The 18,946-nt window shown below is 40.1% G+C and overlaps 1 protein-coding gene and 1 long non-coding RNA gene across 2 annotated transcripts; both read right to left on the bottom strand.

Annotated features, from left to right (window-relative positions):
• Positions 1-5,636: 5,636 nt before the first annotated feature.
• Positions 5,637-7,429, bottom strand: LOC119282139. Its single transcript, XM_037562459.1, has 3 exons — positions 6,318-7,429; positions 6,139-6,199; positions 5,637-5,975 (listed from the first exon to the last, which is right to left on the bottom strand). The coding sequence occupies exons 1-3, from the start codon at positions 6,862-6,864 to the stop codon at positions 5,837-5,839; spliced, it is 747 nt and encodes a 248-aa protein (XP_037418356.1). The 5' UTR covers positions 6,865-7,429; the 3' UTR covers positions 5,637-5,836.
• A 102-nt stretch (positions 7,430-7,531) lies between these two features.
• On the bottom strand, positions 7,532-9,982 carry LOC119282138. The gene is made up of 3 exons (XR_005138641.1): positions 9,802-9,982; positions 8,799-8,872; positions 7,532-8,270 (listed from the first exon to the last, which is right to left on the bottom strand). It is a non-coding gene; the product is annotated as an uncharacterized LOC119282138 (long non-coding RNA).
• Positions 9,983-18,946: the final 8,964 nt, after the last annotated feature.

Genomic DNA, 18,946 nt, shown 5'->3' with positions numbered 1-18,946 from the left:
AAGCTTCTCAACTTGAAACTTCCACGTATCACCGTGGAGAACTCAAACCAATGCACAAATGCAATGGCAAGGGCACAGGGAGTGCCCAAGTCCTTCTCTTTCAAATCCCACCAAAGCAACTAATGCTAGGGAGGAAAGTGAGAGGAAGAACAAGAAGGAGAACACAAAGAACTCCAAGATCTAGATCCAAGGGGTTCCCCTCACATAGAGGAGAAAGTGATTGGTGGAAGTGTGGATCTAGATCTCCTCTCTCTTTTCCCTCAAAAACTAGCAAGAATCCATGGAGGGATTGAGAGTTAGCAAGCTCAAAAAAGGTCAACAATGGGGGCAAAAACGAGCTCAAGAGATGGGGAACCATTGGGGAAGAAGACCCCCTTAAATAGGTCCCCACGAATCTTCCCGTTATGTGCAGAAAGACATAGGAGCGGTACAACTGCTATGAGCACCGGTACAACCGGTAACAGGCAATAAGCGGAACAACCGGCCCACAACCGCCCAACAACCGCACCACAACAGAAGCTAGTCCGGTGGTAGAGCGGTACATGGCCGGTACAACCTCCGGACCAATTCTGGAGCGGTATAACCGCTCCAAACACCGGTTGTACCGGTGAACCGGTACAACCTCTCTATGGGGCGGTACAACCTCTCTATGTAAAACAGGCAATATCAAAACAGCCACAACTTTCGCATACGAGCTCCGATTTCGATGAAACCAAGTTTGTTGGAAATCTAGCAACAAGGGCTAACACAATCTTGAAAGAAATATCAATAAGAAGCAAATTAGAAAAGGCCCATAAGAAAAAGGTGAGAACCCTTCCTCAGAAAATACCGGCAAAACCTCCAACACCGAAAACATCATAGAAGACGCATGCGAACTCCGTTTTCGATGAACTCAAGCTTGTCATCAAGATGACCATAAGCTCTAAGACTCACAAAGAGAACCAAACAAGAACCAAGAAACATGATGCAAGTATGCAATGGTTTGAGATCTCTACAAACGATACGAACAAGCTACCAACTTGAGAGCCCCCCTTGATAGTACGACAAACAATCCTATAACCCGGTCTCCCAACTACCACCACGAGACCGGTAAAAGAGAAAACCTATCAAGGGCAAACCTTTGCCTTGCACATGGTCCACTTGAGCTAGATGATGACGATCTTGACTCCCTCAAGTTGGACCACCTTTCTTGAGTGTGTTGGCTCGATGAAGACTAGATGATTGCTCCCCCATAGTCCACTATGGGTGAGCCTCTCTTCGCACATCTTCACAAGACCATTGACACCATAAAGGATGGCAAGATTCAAGCACTTGATCTCTTCGTGATGCTCCACTTGAACTTGCACACGGCAATCATGATGACGATCACCACTTGATGTCATCCTTTCCATGGGTTGTATGATATCTTCCTCTTGACGCAAGCCCATGGACACGTACCTAACCCCACATAGAACTCTCACATAGACCATGGGTTAGTACACAAAGTGCAATGGACAATGCTCACCATATCATTGGATCATTTGATCCCTCTCGGTACATCTTCTACGCTTTGTGAGTTGATCAACTTGATTCACTCTTGACTTAGTCTTGATCAACCTTGAATCTTTCCAACTCTCTTCATTTGGATGATGTCTTGAAGGTAAACATGAATGATCACACAATCTTCTTCTTCAAGACATGCTTGCAATAAGCTCAACACTCACATGACCAATATTTGGATAATTCCTTAATAGCACCTTGGTCAACTCATAAACTCCTTGAAATCAACACATGGACTTCAAGAAAAGCCTATGGACAAAACCTTCAAATATAACTCGAGGCAACCATTAGTCCATAGAGATTGTCATCAATTACCAAAACTAAACATGGGGGCATGGCATGTTCTTTCAGTGACCGATGTAGCGTGTCCCGTTTTGTATCCATAAACAATTTTTCGACTGATGTGATTAAGTTGCTTGGTAAATCCGAGCCACTGAGCGGACATTTCCTTTCGTTTTCTTTAGTTTGTTCCGAAGCTTTCCCCAATTCTGTACGTCACCACTCCATTTTTTTGGATCCTGCAGTTTGAACAAACTTCCAACTATAGAGTTTAAAATATGCTACCTACATAAAGAGGAGTTAAATAAGGATGAACTTACACAGCTTATCCTTATTTTAGCAATGAGAATATTTTGTATATAGTGCTGATACTCTGAAACTTCTGTTTTTATTACTGTATTATATTATGAAGGTTCAAGTATTTGGGTTCTAGCTCCTACTTGGATATGGTAGACGCTTATTCATTTTCCTATTAGTCTAGCAGGATTACATCATTGATTTTACTTCCCAACCAATATTAAGCTGGCAGTTGTTTATTTTCTCTTTTGCCTAACACATCAAAATCTAGAGCAACACTTTTTGTTGATTGATATTTCTGACAGATACTGATTACTCCTCTTTATTTTATTTTATTTTCAGCCAATTAAAAAGGTTTTGTTGTAGGTGTATATTTTTTCTGTATGGTATATATTATGCGAGTTATTTCTAATGCATCTTGATATTATCTTAGAATCATCTGACTAGAGTCTTGGTCCTTCGAGCATAGTTAACTAAAGCATCTTTTATATCAGATATCAAATTATCTATACTTGTACTAAGATATTAATATATCTAACTAGATTTTCACTTCTTTAATGGAGTTTTTAGCACTCAAATTTATTTGAAATAGCTGCTCCTATGTTTTTGTCAGTGCTTGCTGTACTTTCTTTAAATGTTTCTTCTTGGTAGGATCAGTTCTAAGTAGTGGATGTAAGCATGCCTTTTCAAGCTTAAGCATTTGATTTTTGGCGATATGGTGTTCTCTCCTTACAGATGACCTTCTGCTTTCTTATTTTGACAAAATAGACAAGTTGGATGCAGTTGCCGCCACTCATGTTGCTACAGGGGGAGTGCGCACAGGGGGAGTGGCGGGTCAAGGTGAGCTCATCGGCACCGCTGCTGACCGGCAGATCCAGGCGCACCCTCTCGATGCACGCAGGGGGGTGATCTATGACGACCTCCTGGGCACGACACCGCTAGAGACGGTGAGAAACACGCACTCCGTCCACGGTCACCGGCAGTAGCAGGACGAACCATCGCCGTAGCCGCCATGTGTTTATATTCTCTAGCTGGATAATGTTTTCTTTCTTGGCTGTAGTGTATTTGGCATTTGAGGTGATCACAAATAGGAGTTGGGGTAGAAAAATGTAGTTTAATTTCCTCTCATGTGACTAGCCAGTTTTTCCTTCATGCCCAGAGTCTTGCAAGTTGTACCCGTGTCGAGATTTGCTATGGTTTCTTATGTCTTTGTTTCATGTTTATTTCAGGTCTTGCTTTGTGGCCTCAAGTCCAGCGTATCCTTGGTTTTATATTGAATAAATGCCTGCAGTTTGCACTCATTTCTGTAATATAGAAGTTTATCCTGCTCCTCTTCATCTTATGCTTTGTAGTGGACTTGATACGTATGTTTAGTGTCTATGCCAATACCTGTGGTTCTGAAGTGTATTTGAGATGTATTTTCCTTCTGGAAAGGCCACACTATTCCTTCCAAGTATATTCATAGTAAATGAGAATGCATGTGTTTCCTGTATGTAATAGTGCGACACACGCATTCTTATTTACAAATTGAATCATGCTACTCTGACATCAGAGAGCTGTAGGTTTAGTTTTTAGTTAAAGCAGTATCTATTAGGTATTGTATATGCAGCACCACATTTTGAATCATTCAATAGAAGTTAGGTTCAAGTTCAGATTGTTTAAGTAGCAGGTTGTAACATATGCACACCCCTAAGGTATACTAGCCAGTGTTTGTTAGTATGGCAACGTGTGTCGTAGTTGTTAGGAGCCGCTGGTGAGCTCATCTTCTCTTTATTTTTCCACTCCATTCTTTTAACACTTAATTTTGTTGTCCTTTCTTACAGATATTCATTGTTTCTTCTTTTTATATGTTCAAACTGTAATGGAGATGAAATGCACATGTATATCCTTGATAAAGATCTCTGTAATTTTTAAGTGTGCCAACAAGGACAGTGCTATTGCATTTGAATCAACAAGTTGTTGAATAATATGGTCTCCTTGTGCTTACCTGCAAATCTGTCGTATCTTACATTTGTTGGATAAACAAAAAGGACTGGTGGTTGATTGTCTCAACCATCAGTTGAGAACATATAGATTTTCAGTTTACAAGTTAAGGGGTTTAGCTCCTGTGCCTTCTTTATTCCTTTGTGCGTGTGTTTAACCTTTTTTTGGTGCATGTGGTGGTCCTACCCGACTGTTGTGACTGTTGTTTCTGATTCAGGAAAGCAAGAGCTTGACTGTATTATGAAGACCATAAATAGATAAGTACAGATTGTTTGCAAGTAAGTCAGGATTATATGAGGTGATGTATCCTTTTTAGAGTTTTATTAGTATATCCATAAAGGGATCCATAGCATACTAATTGTGTTGAGGTTTATTTCACACTATAAGAGAAATTTTTCATGTACCCGTGAAGCGGATATTAATATTTTATAACTGGGACAACAAAGCTACATATTGGTCCTTGGAGCTCCAATCATTTCTTTCATTTGTGATGAGCTAACTTATGGTTACCTGTTGCTGTCAATTATCAGAACTGCTACTTTCCGTTTCCTTATATTGAAAGTGACTGGAATGCATTCCTTAATCGCCCTCATTGTGTGCACAAGGAGTTGCTCTTACATGTATTAAATAGATTGATATATATTTGTTCTCTAAAAATATGTTCCTATTTTCGTTAAGAACACACCACTTCATCATTTCTGTTGTATAGCTTTCCTAGGTTTATTAGCCCATTGTAATAATTTTTTAGAGGTTTCACAGTATCCTTAGGAAAATGAAGCCTGAGGATGCTACATATCCTTTGCTTTCAAGTATCCGTCACTACAAGCTGCATTAGCTTCTCCTTGGAACATGGAAAGAGGAAATAGGAGTTCTCATTGATGATCATCTAAAAGCACAGTACATGTTCTTTGATTAATAACGAAGACAAAGGCCCTACCACTATCTATGTTTGGATGGCATTGCTTCCAACTGCTTGACCCAAATGTTGGGACCGGCACCCTCGCGCCAAGGCGCGCTCCCTATCTAGTTATGACTAGTCTTACGGGTTTTTGAGTTCACTTGACCGTGCAATATTCCTTGCGACAGCCAAATTATTCAGTATGGCGCGTCCCTATCAAAGAACACGTACTAGACTTGAAGTACTGGCCTACTATTTTCTTCTCTTCTCTTGTCTTCTCTTTTCATTTTCTTTTAGAAATTGCAGTAGGAAAAGGTTCTTACGTAAGTCCATATTATGTCCACCTCGTAGGAATTCTGGAGGTGCCAAATTTTCAACAGGAAATTCAAAGGAAAGAAAACACTTTATTAAGCCAGGAGACCAGAGGCCGGCCGGCCAGCAGAGACGTGGGATATTCCGACTGGCTCCTATGCGGAGTATTAATTAGTTGAGTATTTCCCTATTTGTAGTTGATCGTTCAGTCGACGGAGATGCAAGTTGCAAAGAATATTAGCAGGGAGAAAGAATTAGGATAAAAGAGTTTGCACAATGAAAAATGCACGCTACATGCTCAAATACAGGCGAGGTTAACTTTGCACCCTTGGAAACAAAAGAGGGTGATTATTTATGGTCCAAATGTTGGTATCGTTTTACACATGAAATTACCCTACACCGTTCTTCTAGCTGGTGCACCCTACAGATCTACGTGTGCGGAGTGAAGAATGAACCAAATTAAGGTAAACTGATTGAACAAAGTAACGCTAATATTCTAGGTGAACCGATATATACAGTTGTGTAGGATCACTCCCAATCTTCCAAAGTAAAATCCATGCCAAGCAGGAAATTGTCGTCGACGACGGTCGGCATCCAGTCCTTTGCACGAGAAGAATGGTCGTCGTCGCCTGTCGTCTCTCCTTCGTGCGAAGCCAACTTGGCAGACCTGCGCGTTTACAGTTGGAAATGGTCAAATGTCTGTCTGTCTGTTAATTATCAAGTGATCCATTAGTTAGTACTAATGTCTTTTTTTGCGGGAAATTAATGTCTTTTTCCTGTGGGGAATCACTGTTATAGTAGTACTAGCACTGTAGAAATTAAAGACTTGCCTCTCTCTTTTCTTCTGGAAGAAGCGCGTGGACGACGAAGCCGGTGCCTGGGGCAGTGCATCTGGGAACACATGAACGGTTCGATCAGGCGAGTGAATTGAATATATATACGCATGGACCAATTAATGAAGGCAAATTAAACTTGCTGATCTGTGCAAGCGTTGAGACAGCGTACATACCTGGAATGACGTTGGGGGAAAGACGTCCATCATCTGCGGCGGCCGCCGTATCCACTTCCCCGTCCACTCCTTCGATGATGAGGCGGCCGGCGAAGTCCAACTCAGGCTCGACCAGGAGTTCATCCGCCCACTTGGTGTTTCGTTCGGCGGCCCGCTTCGCGCAGCAGCTGCTGTTGGCGTGGCGCCGCAGGTGCGAGGTCCCGTGCTTCTTTGTGCTGGCCTGGAGAGTGCTGCCGCACCTGTTGCACGTCGCCATGGCGCACGCTCCGGCGGCGCCCGAGACGCTGACGCGGTGGAAGTCGTCCCACACGGAGGACTTGCGCCTCGCTGCGTTGCCGTGGTTCGCCGGCGCCATCATCCAGGTTCCTCGCTCCACTGCACTGATTGCACGCCGTGGTCTAAACGATCTGTGGCCGTCTGGCCGACCGGCGGTGAGGAGGAAGGGGGCACGTGGCCCGGCGTACGTCGGGAGAGAGAGAGAGAGAGAGAGAGAGAGAGAGAGAGAGCTTAGGTAGGGTTGTTCGTTGTAGTCTGGTGAATATGGCATGGCCGGCTGGCTGCATGTGTGTATATATAACTCCACGTACGGCCCGGGCCAGCAGAAATAAAAAACAGGCCCGAGGACGTGCTAGGATCTATCGCTCCATGCATGGGAGCTCCTGCCTAACGAATTGCGCCTTGAAATGCATCATGTCGGCAGCAAAGTGGAGGAACATGAAGGTGATGAGAGCAATAATCCTAGGCGTACAGTCGTTTACGGATGTTTTACAAAACTTCCAAGTCACCAATCTCGCGCTCCACCAACCCTATACACTTCCAAGTCACCAAGCCACCACCAACCACGCCACCTCGGCCACACAGAACCCGTATGCGGTGTTTTGCTTAATCGCGCGCGTGCGTGTTTTCGTAGACCCGACGGGCCGCCGTCCGTGCGACGAACCTTCCTCCTGTATATTCGTCACATGTTGTCTCGCGCGGACTCGATCCGCTTTCCTCGGGTCGGGCCTCGGTGAGTAAGGGCATGTACAATGGTTGATAAGATAGCCTTATCTTAAGTCTTGCATGTAATTAAGAAATGACAAAAAAACATGTCTACAATGGGTCATCTTTTAGTCTTATCTTTCATAACTAGCTATTCCTAAAAACGTGGTGAGACATATTGTGCTAAGAGATCATCTCTTGTCTTCTCTTAAATAAGAAAAGACAAGCCTTTTCTTATGAATTCTCTCTCCTCCACATCATCATTTATCCTACGTGGCATTGCTAAGATAGAACCATTGTACATGCCCTAAGTAATGCTACTGTACTAGTCAAGTTTCACGTGTGAACTGTGATGAGTGTGCAACGTTCCATGCGTGCCTAATAGTACTTCCTCCGTTTCAAAATAGATGACTCAACTTTGTACTAAACTTTTGTATAAAGTTGGGTCATCTATTTTGAAATGGATGAAGTACTACGTAGTAGTACTATTCAACATTGGCGTACGTCGAGTCGAGACCCCTATTTTATTACCATGCTCCAGCTGGAAATAAAGATCAGTTAGCATTTCCCCACTTGTAGTTCGAGCATGGCTAACCATACAAATTAAGCAAGTGGAATGGGAGTATATAGCTCGCTGCTTACCGCGTGCGTGCGTGCGTGAGTGTTTTCGCTGGCCCGGCCGACGCCCAGGCCGGGAAACTTCGTTTCTTTTGTCACGTTGTCTAGTGCGCGTTCCTCTTTCACGTTTTGCACATGGGTCTTTGAATTCAGTTGACTATGCAGTAATAATTCCATCCGCATCTACTTAATCCCCCTGTTCATAGTGTCGTCCCTATCATAGCATATATATGTGTGGTGAACTTGGACTTGATCCACACGGCTTCCTTCTCCTTTTCTTTTCTTTTCTTTTCTTTGAGGATAATACTAGGAGGAGGTTCTTGGGAAAGTCCAAATTATACCACGTGGAAATTCCTGTGGTGCAAAATTTAAACAGCAAATTAGAAGGGAAACATGCGGTTATTTATGGTTCCGTAGAAACACACACTTCACTCAGCCCTAGAACCAAGCCAACGACAGGCATGGGATATTCCAATTGACTCGTTTGTAATACACTACTTTTCTCCACAAAATAATAATAATAATAATAATAATAATGATAACAACAACAACAACAACAACAACAACAACAACAACAATAATAATAATAATAATAATAATAATAATAATACACTACTAGTATAATTTTATGTTCCAGCTTTTGGAAATATAAGGTCAGTAGCATTCCACTACTTTCAGGATTTGTACATAAAGGGAGGCGGGTAGAGACAACATTCTCAGCTAACATCAAAGTTATTTTTCCTGTTACAAGCATAATATTTTCATCAAGTTTTTTCACGCCACCTTGACTAGGATTGTCATTGGTGATATTCTGCTCTATGGCTTGTGGTTGGTTGGATTCTGAATTTTCAGCACTGGACAAGGGGGTTTAAGGGAACCAACCTCTGAATATTAGATGCTTATAAGACAGTGGTATTCCAGCCCACCAGAGATCAAATCTTTAATCTACAGTGTTTCTGAAAACAAAAGACGGAATTCAAAGTTGAAAGAATAATTTTGGAACAGAAAACAATCTATTTTATTGTTGAAACTATCAAAAGTACTAGAAAACAATCTATTTTGTTGTTTAAACTATCAAAGGTACACGTGCCTTGCACATGAGAGTGAAATGCGACCAAATATCCGCATACAACATTACAATAGGCAAACATATACATTTGGAATCACGCAAATAAAATTTAAGATCTAGGTTTAAGTCACATCGCTCATTCCACTCGAAATAAAATTATACCTACATAATACTTAATGACTATGTGGTATATACTACACAAAACTCATGTGAAATATAAAAGAGCAGTTGAATAATCCATATGTTAATAAATTGGACTCTAGGAAGATGTTGCATTAGCTTTGAACCCAAAAAATAATATGTAAAGTACAAATAAATGTAAATTCTTTTGGAAGGAAAAACTTGAGAGAAATGAAATATGGAAGAGTCTAAAAAATTGAGAAGTGTGTGTATTACGTGCGTATTGTACAACATAAATGATAGAATAAACATGAATGCCAATTCTTTTAAGAGAGAAAATTTGGAGAATTGAAGTACGGAAGAGTCTAGAACAGAGGAAATTTTTCTATTTTAGGTTTGGGCATAAGCACACGCGTGGAATCTTCTAGATTAGTACACGTGGCATAATTTGATGTGGTGTTGAGAATATCCAATGGCCAATACTACTCGGATTTGCCACCTCTCAGCCGTTGGATTGGCTCAATCCAACTGCTGATATTCTAAGTTACACTATATAGTGGTATAGATACCTAAAATTATGTCTAACTGGAACGAAAGATAAAGTAAGATGCCTAATTCCGTTTTATGAACTAGGGCAGTACGCATTACCGCATCAGAGCGAACAGAAGCAGCATGTATGCTAGTACTATAGTTTACCTCCTTGCTTGGTTCGTGTGTGTGAAGCGTGCGGCAAGCTGCCCTGCCGCCTGCCGGCAACAGCATTCACGCTGATCGTCGGCCAGCGGCTGGCGAGTGCGTGGCTGCAAAGTTTGCCTGACGCTCGAGCTGATACGTGGGGGCGGTGGAGGAGGAGACGAAACGATCACACACCGTTGCGTCTGGCAGGTTCGATCTACATTTCTGTTGGCCAGGCAGCATGCAAATGGAATATATATACTCTTATGAGTAGTGGTATGTCCAGTGCCCAAAGGGTGCCCGTAAATCCATGCATGCAAGGGAGCATAGTTTTTGTGCACGTTTATTCGCACAGACCACGCGCTTTGACTTTTGAACCCTTGTGCATGCTGCGCTTGCTTATCACGTGCGTGCAGAATAATAGATGGCCTTTTATTTATTGAAATAATAGATGATCTTTCAGTCCTCGGCCCGACAGGTGTGCGAAGCTTCCTCTGTTCTTCACGTCGTCCCGCCCGCGTTCCTCTTTTTATATGGGTCGCGCTAACTGCCACACGTGTGGCAGGAAGGGAGACGCACCACACGTCTCTAATGTAAATAGATTGCCACGTCATCGCATGCATGCATGCAGGAATCTTTTTGGATTTTCAGTTTTCAAAATGTTTTATCTCTTAAACGAAAAATCCGATTGAAAATCCGTTATCACCATTAAATCCCTCGCGATGAGATCTTCGAAACTAGATCCCATGTTGATATGTTTTGATGAATTTTTTTTAGAATAAAAGTTGCCATGTCTATTGCATATGAATTGCCATGATGTTTACACTGAAGTTGCCATGATATGTTTCAGCTATTTTTTTTCTACATTTAAAAGTAAATTTTGACATTTATAAAACGGGGAATTAAGAAACTAGACTTGCCATGAACCATAAACTAAAATTGCCATGATACATGCACGTAAAATTGCCATGGTTCATACAAAAAAATAATTTTCATGGTCAAAGTACTGGAGTTGCCATCATCAAAATACTAAAATTGCCATGATCTACAAACTAAAATTGCCACATGGCAACTTTAGTTTAAGCCCTATGGCAACTGCAGTGTAAACATCGTGGCAACTTCTGGCAAAAAAAATTCGTCGAAACATATCAACATGGGGTCTAGTTTTGAAGATCTCGTCGAGATGGATTTAATGGTGAAAACGAATTTTTAGTTTGCTTTTTTATTTAGGAGATACAACATTTTTAAGCCGAAAACCAAAAAAATTTCTGCTGATGTCATCTATTCATACGTGGCAAAATGAGTGGTGATGGAGGCGTGTGTGCGATGTGCAAACGCCCACACGTGTGGGCGTTAACATTTCCGTTTTATATCGCACTTCGCCCTTATAGCGAACCAAAGAATATTCAACTTCCAACTAATTATTACTCCCTCCGTTCCCAAATACTTGTCTTTCTAGGCATTTTAAATGGACTCAACATACGGATGTATATAGACATATTTTAAAGTGTAGATTCACTCATTTTGTACCGTATGTAGTCACTTGTTGAAATCTCTAGAAAGACAAGTATTTAGGAACGGAGGGAGTAGGTTATATACGAACGATAAGCAGTGTATGTTCATTTTTGTCTATAATTCTGGCCTTAATTACCTTAAATCTTCCACGTATGTCTTCCCGTTTTTTTTTGCGGACTCACGTATGTCTTCCCGTAAAAAACACGTAAAAATCTATGTACGTCTAGCATCGCTCTTCTGGCTCTGTCAGCTCCACACACCCGGCGATGTTGACGCTACGGGTGGCCCGAGGCCCACTTGATAATGAATGGATGACCTGCTTCAATATTGTTTTTTTGCAAGGAAATATATATTTCTTTTTGAAATCACTAATTACAGGGCATCTCTTGCAAATGTCACTCTTCACCTCATCTTGTGGTGAGAAGTGGCGTACAGTATGTGCGACTCTTGTGCAACCTAGGAATATTTATGCTTCTTTCGTAGGTTCTTTTTTAAATGTTTATCTATTGAACCGTGGGTCCAAATCATGAACCATTTCACCATTGCATTTATCGCGTTGAGATCTTCGAAATTAGATCCCATGTTCATAGGTTCTGACGATTTTTTTTAAAAATAAAACCGAAAGAAACGTAATCGTACAAAATCCTGAAATCAGTAGCACAACTATTCCCTCCGTCCATGAAAGAGAGTACTTCCAACTTTGTTGGAAAGTCAAACTTTTTTATGTTTGACCGTATTTATGCCATCAAATTAGTAGCATTAGATTCATGATAAAATATATTTTCGTCATATACCTATTTGGTTTCACAATCATTGACATATTTTTGCACAAACTCGTTCAAACTTTAAGATAGTTTGACCCTCCAACAAGTTAGGCTAGTCATAGTGGGGAGTAACTTAGACTAGTGTCATGCATATGACACTAGTTTATATTACTATCCTTATAGTGCAAAGTATCATAGAAGTAGTAACATATATTATTGCATTTATTAGCTTATAGACTCAAATTTTTTGTGGGAACGATATGTGATGGTAACACAATATGTTACTCCAAACACCTCTCTCCTTATTAACTAGCTGCCACATAAGCAAACTTGTCTCGGGATATGTTATGTTACTTGCTATGTTACCCCACTATGGCCAGCCTTAAGGACGAAGGTAGTATGCTTTTCACTTTCTTGGGAAGCACAACTATGCTTTTTCACTTTTCGGCACATTTGTGCTTCACACACAACTGTGTTTTTGATTTTCTGGGAAACACATTCATGCTTCTCTCGGAAGCACCTCTGTCATTCACTTTTCAGGAAGCACAAATATGCTTCTTACCCACAAAAGGTAGTTCACAGTCATAGTATTTTCTGAACTTTCTCACTGAATTGCCTTGAGCATTGAAAGGGGATGCAAAGAAGATGGTGCTGGCGCAACTCTGGCATTGTCCTATGTTGAGGCTGCTGCTGAGGATTTTGAGGAAAATAGTTCTAAGAAATACTAATTCCTTACAACCTTTTCACAAGGTAAAAACATTTTTTTGTACTATGAGTTATGGTGTAAGGTGAAGGTGTATGCTGTGGCGACCTTTACATTATTCTGTTCTGTAGGTTTGATTACTCTCTCATGCATGTGGTTTACTTATGATAATGCCATTCCCACAGATTAGTATGACGGAAACTGGGGCATTTTTATATACATTTCTTTGAATTCTTATTTGTGAGCATGCAGACATCATTATTTTTTTGGTTAATATATAGTGCATTCCACTTCAACTTTCTGGTATGTCTGTTTTTAAGGCTTTCCTCTCCTCTCTTCTTTAGATTATTGCCCACTATCATACTGTGTTTATCCATCACAATGTAGCAAGGACGGGGGTGATCCTCCTTTAGTAAAAGTACATATTGTGTGTTGACTTCTCATAAATTGGATTTGTAACAGGGATGTATTTTAGTTTTGGTCCTATGACGTTCTAAACCTTAATGGTGGTTCAACATGATTTGTGTATCAAACCATCTTATCTAATTTTTTACATGCATGGACTGATGTTCTCTTATATTTGCTGATTTGGTCGTTTGATAATTGACTTCAGAAGACTAACATTTGTATGTAGTCAACTATTTTCATCAATCATCCATCCGTATCTACAACAATCCTTTTATTGCAATTTAATTAATTTTATTCTTTCTTCGCACATTAAGGACCGCTACAATTTATAAAGAAACTAACTGAGTTTGGTTACGTACAAGTGTATAATGCATGGTTTACTTTTTTCTTTTGCTTGGAGTAACGCAAGATTATCTTAATTGAAAACATGTATTTTTTGGGGACCATACTCATGTATTCCTATAGATAATTCTTCCATATATCCACACTGAATTGCTTACTCATATTTCCGCAGCAACGCGCTGGGTATCATCTAGTTTTTATAATTTAGACATTCAATGCATATAAGTCCGAATTAAAAAAATATCAAACACAGCTTATAACTAAATATGTCACATAGTTTTAAATCACAATAAATAAACATCTCATAGTTTGCAACCAAGTGAATTTAAAATTGTACTACCAAATACATTGAAAGAAAAAGAACTGATACATGTATTGGCTTCCTCCGTAAGTCCACATATGCTTAATCAAATCATTTTAAAACTGAGTGTGAGTCGTCCAATCATGCATTTCTTGATGAAATTCCTAGTGAAGTTTGCTGCTTCATGCTCAGGCTCAACATTTTAACCCTGAAAATCACACCCTTGGTCAAAGCGGCTGTCATCACGCTCATCCTCTGTGATCATGTTGTGCATGATAACACAGGCAATCATCACCGCCCACATCTTCTGAGTGCTCCATGTTCTAGCAGGGTGCCGAACAATAGTCAATCAAGATTGGGGCACACCAAAAGCACGCTCTAGATCCTTCTTAGGATTCCCTTGTTGTTGGGCAAACCTAACCCTCTTCTCTCCACCGGCTTGAAGATTGTCTTCAGAATAGTCGACATATACCATCAGCTAGGTAGCATCCTTGTTGTATTGGTGGCCATTGACCACAAAGTTGACATCTGGGGAGTTGCCTTTTGAAAGCCTTGCAAACACTGAAGACTCGATTCATTGAGCGCCAACAACCAGGCTGTACTGCAGCAATTGGTTCTCTCAAGTACTCTGGGCCAAACAATGCTACCACAGCTTTGCAGAACTTATACAATGATGCAAGGCATGTGGAATCACTCACGCGGACATACTCATCCACAAGATCACATGAAATTTCGTATTCAATCATCCAAATAGGTAAAGTACATTTCTGATAGGAGGAGAAGTAATCGTCATACTCCACCACTCCCTCCAAAATACTGTTAAACACATCATGTCTCGCCATCCGGAACCGGCGCCGAAAAAGTTTGGCATTGAATAGTAAGTATGTGAGCTGGAAATAATCGCTATAGAATAGGCAATGATCGTTCTCTGTTACGATTCAACCCCAGAGCATGGCCCGGGAGTTATCCACCTAAGCATTGGACGCATCCTAGAATTATGATCATTTACGACCATAGTAGCAACTACAAAATCCTCATCGACGATGAATCATCCGATGGACATATGACATTATTGTAAAACACTACAACAGGAACCCCTAGATAGCAACACATTTTTCCGTATCTAAGAGTCCATATATGCGTTGCTAGTGTATTTACCAACGGTTTTGGATGCGTAGCCTTATCCAGTATTGCTAGCGCATAATGCAATGCTTATATTGTCGTTGGTAAAAGGGACTGTTGCAAGACTACAACAGATAAAATGGACTTCTACAACGCTTCTATATGTTGGTGGTTAATGCACAGGAATCAAGATCCCATTGCCTGGCAACGAAAAATTTCCAACGCTTCAAGCGTTGAACATATATCATGTGAATAATATTATTTTATATATTAAATTAGTGCTCCACGTAATGGTCATAATTATGTATTTTCAAGTGAAGAAAAACGAGAGAATATACTCATGAGAGGAAGAAATCATATAATAGATAAAGTTGTTGGATTACAATAGTGGATATTGGAGGAGGAACATCATCCAAATGTGATGCATGATCTAACTATTTTCTTGACAACGAAGCTTAAACTGAAAGCATCCATCAATATCCCTACAACTTAACTAAAACATAAACGAGGAACAACATCCAACAGGAATGTCATCCCTACAACTTAACTAAAACTAAAAGCATCCATCATCATCACCATGAATTGGAACATCGAAGTATACTCGCCACACACCCATATACTCATCCATTTATCTTCTGAATCTGCAAACAAGAAAACAAAATGAACTGTTAAAACACAATGCATTGACATTATGCAAGTAGTAATTGAGGCAAGATATTAGTCATGTACAAAGGTTGAAGGCCACGCACTCTTTGTTTTTTATGTATTACCGTGAGTATTGCAGTTTTGCAACTCCGTACCATATTTTCAGTTTTCACAAGCACCATATCGAAATGCCCTATCCAGAATTCATTTCTATTTTCTGCACCATCAAGTTTAACTTTAGGATCACACCATACACTTGGAGCAAGAGCTACGTCCTTGTTACGGTTTTTCAGTCTCTTCAAGAATAATATAGTTCTGCCTGATAGAGAAGACCAAAGTTACCATTGTCAGAATCATCCTCATCACCCATGAAAAACAGAGTGAAAATAGGGGAACATATTAAATGAATTTCAACACTTACATGTAGTTCACTCGCACCCAACGAACTCAGCGAACCACTACCACTTTGAGCACTCTTACTTGCTACACTAGTACCTTTTCTTGTTCTTTTGGTCTGGATAGCAGTCTTATAGCAAAGAAGTAATAAAGAAATAAAAAACCCAACACTATAGTTTGAACAATTTGTATGTGATTATGGAAAGATACCAGCTTCTTTACAGCAGAAGTTTTCTCTGCCTGACGTGCACTCACATTCTCAAGCAAAGTTTCTTTGTTCTAAACAGAATTCTGATAGCAAGATACCACCAGATACATAAACATCGAAACAATATATTTTGAACATGCTGTATATGGTAATGGAAATATACCTTATGTTCAGCAGAATTTATTTCCGCTTGTCGTGTACTGAAATTCTAATCAAAATTTTCTTGGTTCTAGACAACATTCTCATAGCAGAAAGTAAACACATAAACATGGGAGCACTATAGTTTGATCATAATTTTGTATGTGAGACTATGAAGATACCTTGTGTGCAGCAGAACATTTTTCTAGTTGTCATGCACTGCCACCATTATGAATCATATTTTCTTTGTTCTAGGATAATAGGATACACGTCAAGTTCTGGGTACTGTATATGTAATTGCAAAAGGTGTAAGCGTAACAACTTAATCCTCGGTAACCAAAGAGTAGTTAAGTAAATAAACCTCCTTATCTGGAACAGAATGGTTGTTTGATGCTTGCAAATCTGCACTATTGGAACCACTTGGCTTGTTCTGTAAATTATTGGGTCGTTTTTTAACTAGTCGGAGTCCATCAGCCGAAGGAGCAAGCATTCTCTACAGATAGCATAACAAAGTATTAGTTGAGACCATAATTTTTTGAGTGAAATTTGAGGAATTTTATTGTGTACTTCGACAAGATACATACTTTTATGCTTGAGTTATGTCCATCAACCGAAGGTTCAAGCCCAATTGTAGCCATTGGATCCGAAATTTCCTATCATAGAAGTACAGAAAGGTTTGTTCAGAAAATAAATGAAGGTACTAAAATTACCATCTTCATTTTCATCTGCATTAGCATCATCACAATATGTGAAGCCTTCTTCATCATTAGTAGCTATTTCTTGGACATCTTTTTCAGCAGAATTGTGATGTTCGATTGATTCTTCCGCCATATATTCCTCGTTGGATTCAACAATGTTAGTTCTTGTCAGTGACATATCTGCTGCAAAATGAAAATGGCCAAAAGTTTAAATAAATTATGAAAATACAATATAGGTTGTTTGGGAAACTACAATATAGAGCACACAGAGACCACGGGTTCAGTGTTTTTCTTTACAGTGTGTTTATGTATCATTTTACAGAGTCTCAAGAAATGTAATTGGCAAGCAAGGATTTAGTAATTTCTAGTACTCTTACAGTGAATTTTTTATATTATTTACAGTGTCACAATAAATGTAACTCTACCGCAAAGCTATAGTAATTCTGATGTTTAGTCCTAAATGGTTTATTTTTCCTAGTGTTTTAGCTGAATTTTGTTTTCTGCTCCCAGTAGGTACTAAAGTACTTTATTTGGTATGCGTGCAGTGTATTCTACCACAAAGCTTTTTGTAATTGTGAACCCTAGCATGTGAGCTTGTTTGCTGCACCGAGTTTTTTAGTAAATGCATCTACTATATGATTTTTCAGTGTGAAAGAAATGTAATTGTGCTGCAAAGTTGTAGTACATTTTGAGCCTAGAACCATTAGGCTCGTAGTTGTTCTGTTGCTCCCTAAACTAATATTGCTTTGTTTACCGTGCATCTATTGTATATTTTACACTGTAGCAAGGACTACTCTCCTAAAAAGATAAATATTTAGGAACAGAGGGAGTACTAGACTTCTTCGGCCTACAAGGCCCAACTATGCACCTGAGTTGCTTCCTTTTAGGGCATCTACAATGGAGAGGCGCCTATTTGGGCGCTTAGATAATAAAAAAAATTCTGTTAAGGAGATAGCGTCGGTACAGGAGTCTATTGGCACAACGCTTGGGCGCCTATTTAAGCGCTAACAGATTTTATTCTCCTCATAAAGATTAATCATAGCGCTCGTTAAAAGGGGTCACAGAACAGAAAACAAATGAAGCGTATGGCGACTCTGTTGGCACCGACGCTAGCCCAGATCCCAGCATCGAATGGGATTAGACCGTAACGGCTGGGAATCGAACCCTGGCGCCTTGTCTAAGAGCCTCTGTTGTAGATGCCCTTATGAACCCGTCAATTTGGAAGATTTGGGCGCCGTCAAGGCATATTTTTTCTGCATGTCTTGTCATCCAAGACCGAGTGTGGACTGTAGATAGGCTTTAGCCTTTTTGAGTTAAAACAAAACTTTATTTATTAGCAATAACCACTACATCGTTCGTGAGAAACATTACAATTTCACTAACAGGTTCCTCAAACCAATCCAAAGTCGATGAAAATCTAGCTAATCTAGCAAGTTCATGTGCTACTTTATTTGCCTCTCTATTAAAATATTCAAATTTAGTCATGATAAAAGCACATGCATAATGATAACAATCATCGAAAATTGCCACCGCCGCTCCCGCTGACTGCTCTGCGTCATGCATGGTCTCAATCACCTTCAGATTGTCAGAGTTGATGATTAGGCGATTACATCCCGCCCTTTGTGCTAATGTTAGGCCAAATTTGAGAGCTAAGGCCTCTGCCATGAGAACATCCGTGCAGTAGTTGATCTTTTCATTTCCTCCTGCAATAAACCTACCTCTGTCGTCTCTCAAGACTGCCCCCATCGTACCCTTTAGCATGTCATGGTCAAAAGAGGCATCAACATTGAGTTTAACAAAACCCCTAGGAGGACATTGCCAAGCCCCCTTTTTCATGGATGCCTTTGAAGATGATGCATTTACAAAATTATATGTAAGAGCTATGATCCCCATTGACATATGAGTCGCATCCTGAGTTAATTCTCT

This window comes from Triticum dicoccoides, chromosome 3B (assembly GCF_002162155.2).
Source record: "Triticum dicoccoides isolate Atlit2015 ecotype Zavitan chromosome 3B, WEW_v2.0, whole genome shotgun sequence".
Taxonomy (NCBI): domain Eukaryota; kingdom Viridiplantae; phylum Streptophyta; class Magnoliopsida; order Poales; family Poaceae; genus Triticum; species Triticum dicoccoides.
Note: the sequence above shows the minus strand (reverse complement) of the source record. Positions and strands in the feature narration are given on the sequence as shown.

Excerpts from the sequence above, each read along its gene's own strand:
- LOC119282139 (XM_037562459.1), bottom strand. The coding sequence starts at position 6,864 with ATGCCATATTCACCAGACTACAACGAACAACCCTACCTAAGCTCTCTC. Across the intron at positions 6,200-6,317 it reads TTCCCCCAACGTCATTCCAG|ATGCACTGCCCCAGGCACCG; the intron begins GTATGTACGCTG and ends ATGTGTTCCCAG. Across the intron at positions 5,976-6,138 it reads TTCCAGAAGAAAAGAGAGAG|GTCTGCCAAGTTGGCTTCGC; the intron begins GCAAGTCTTTAA and ends GTAAACGCGCAG.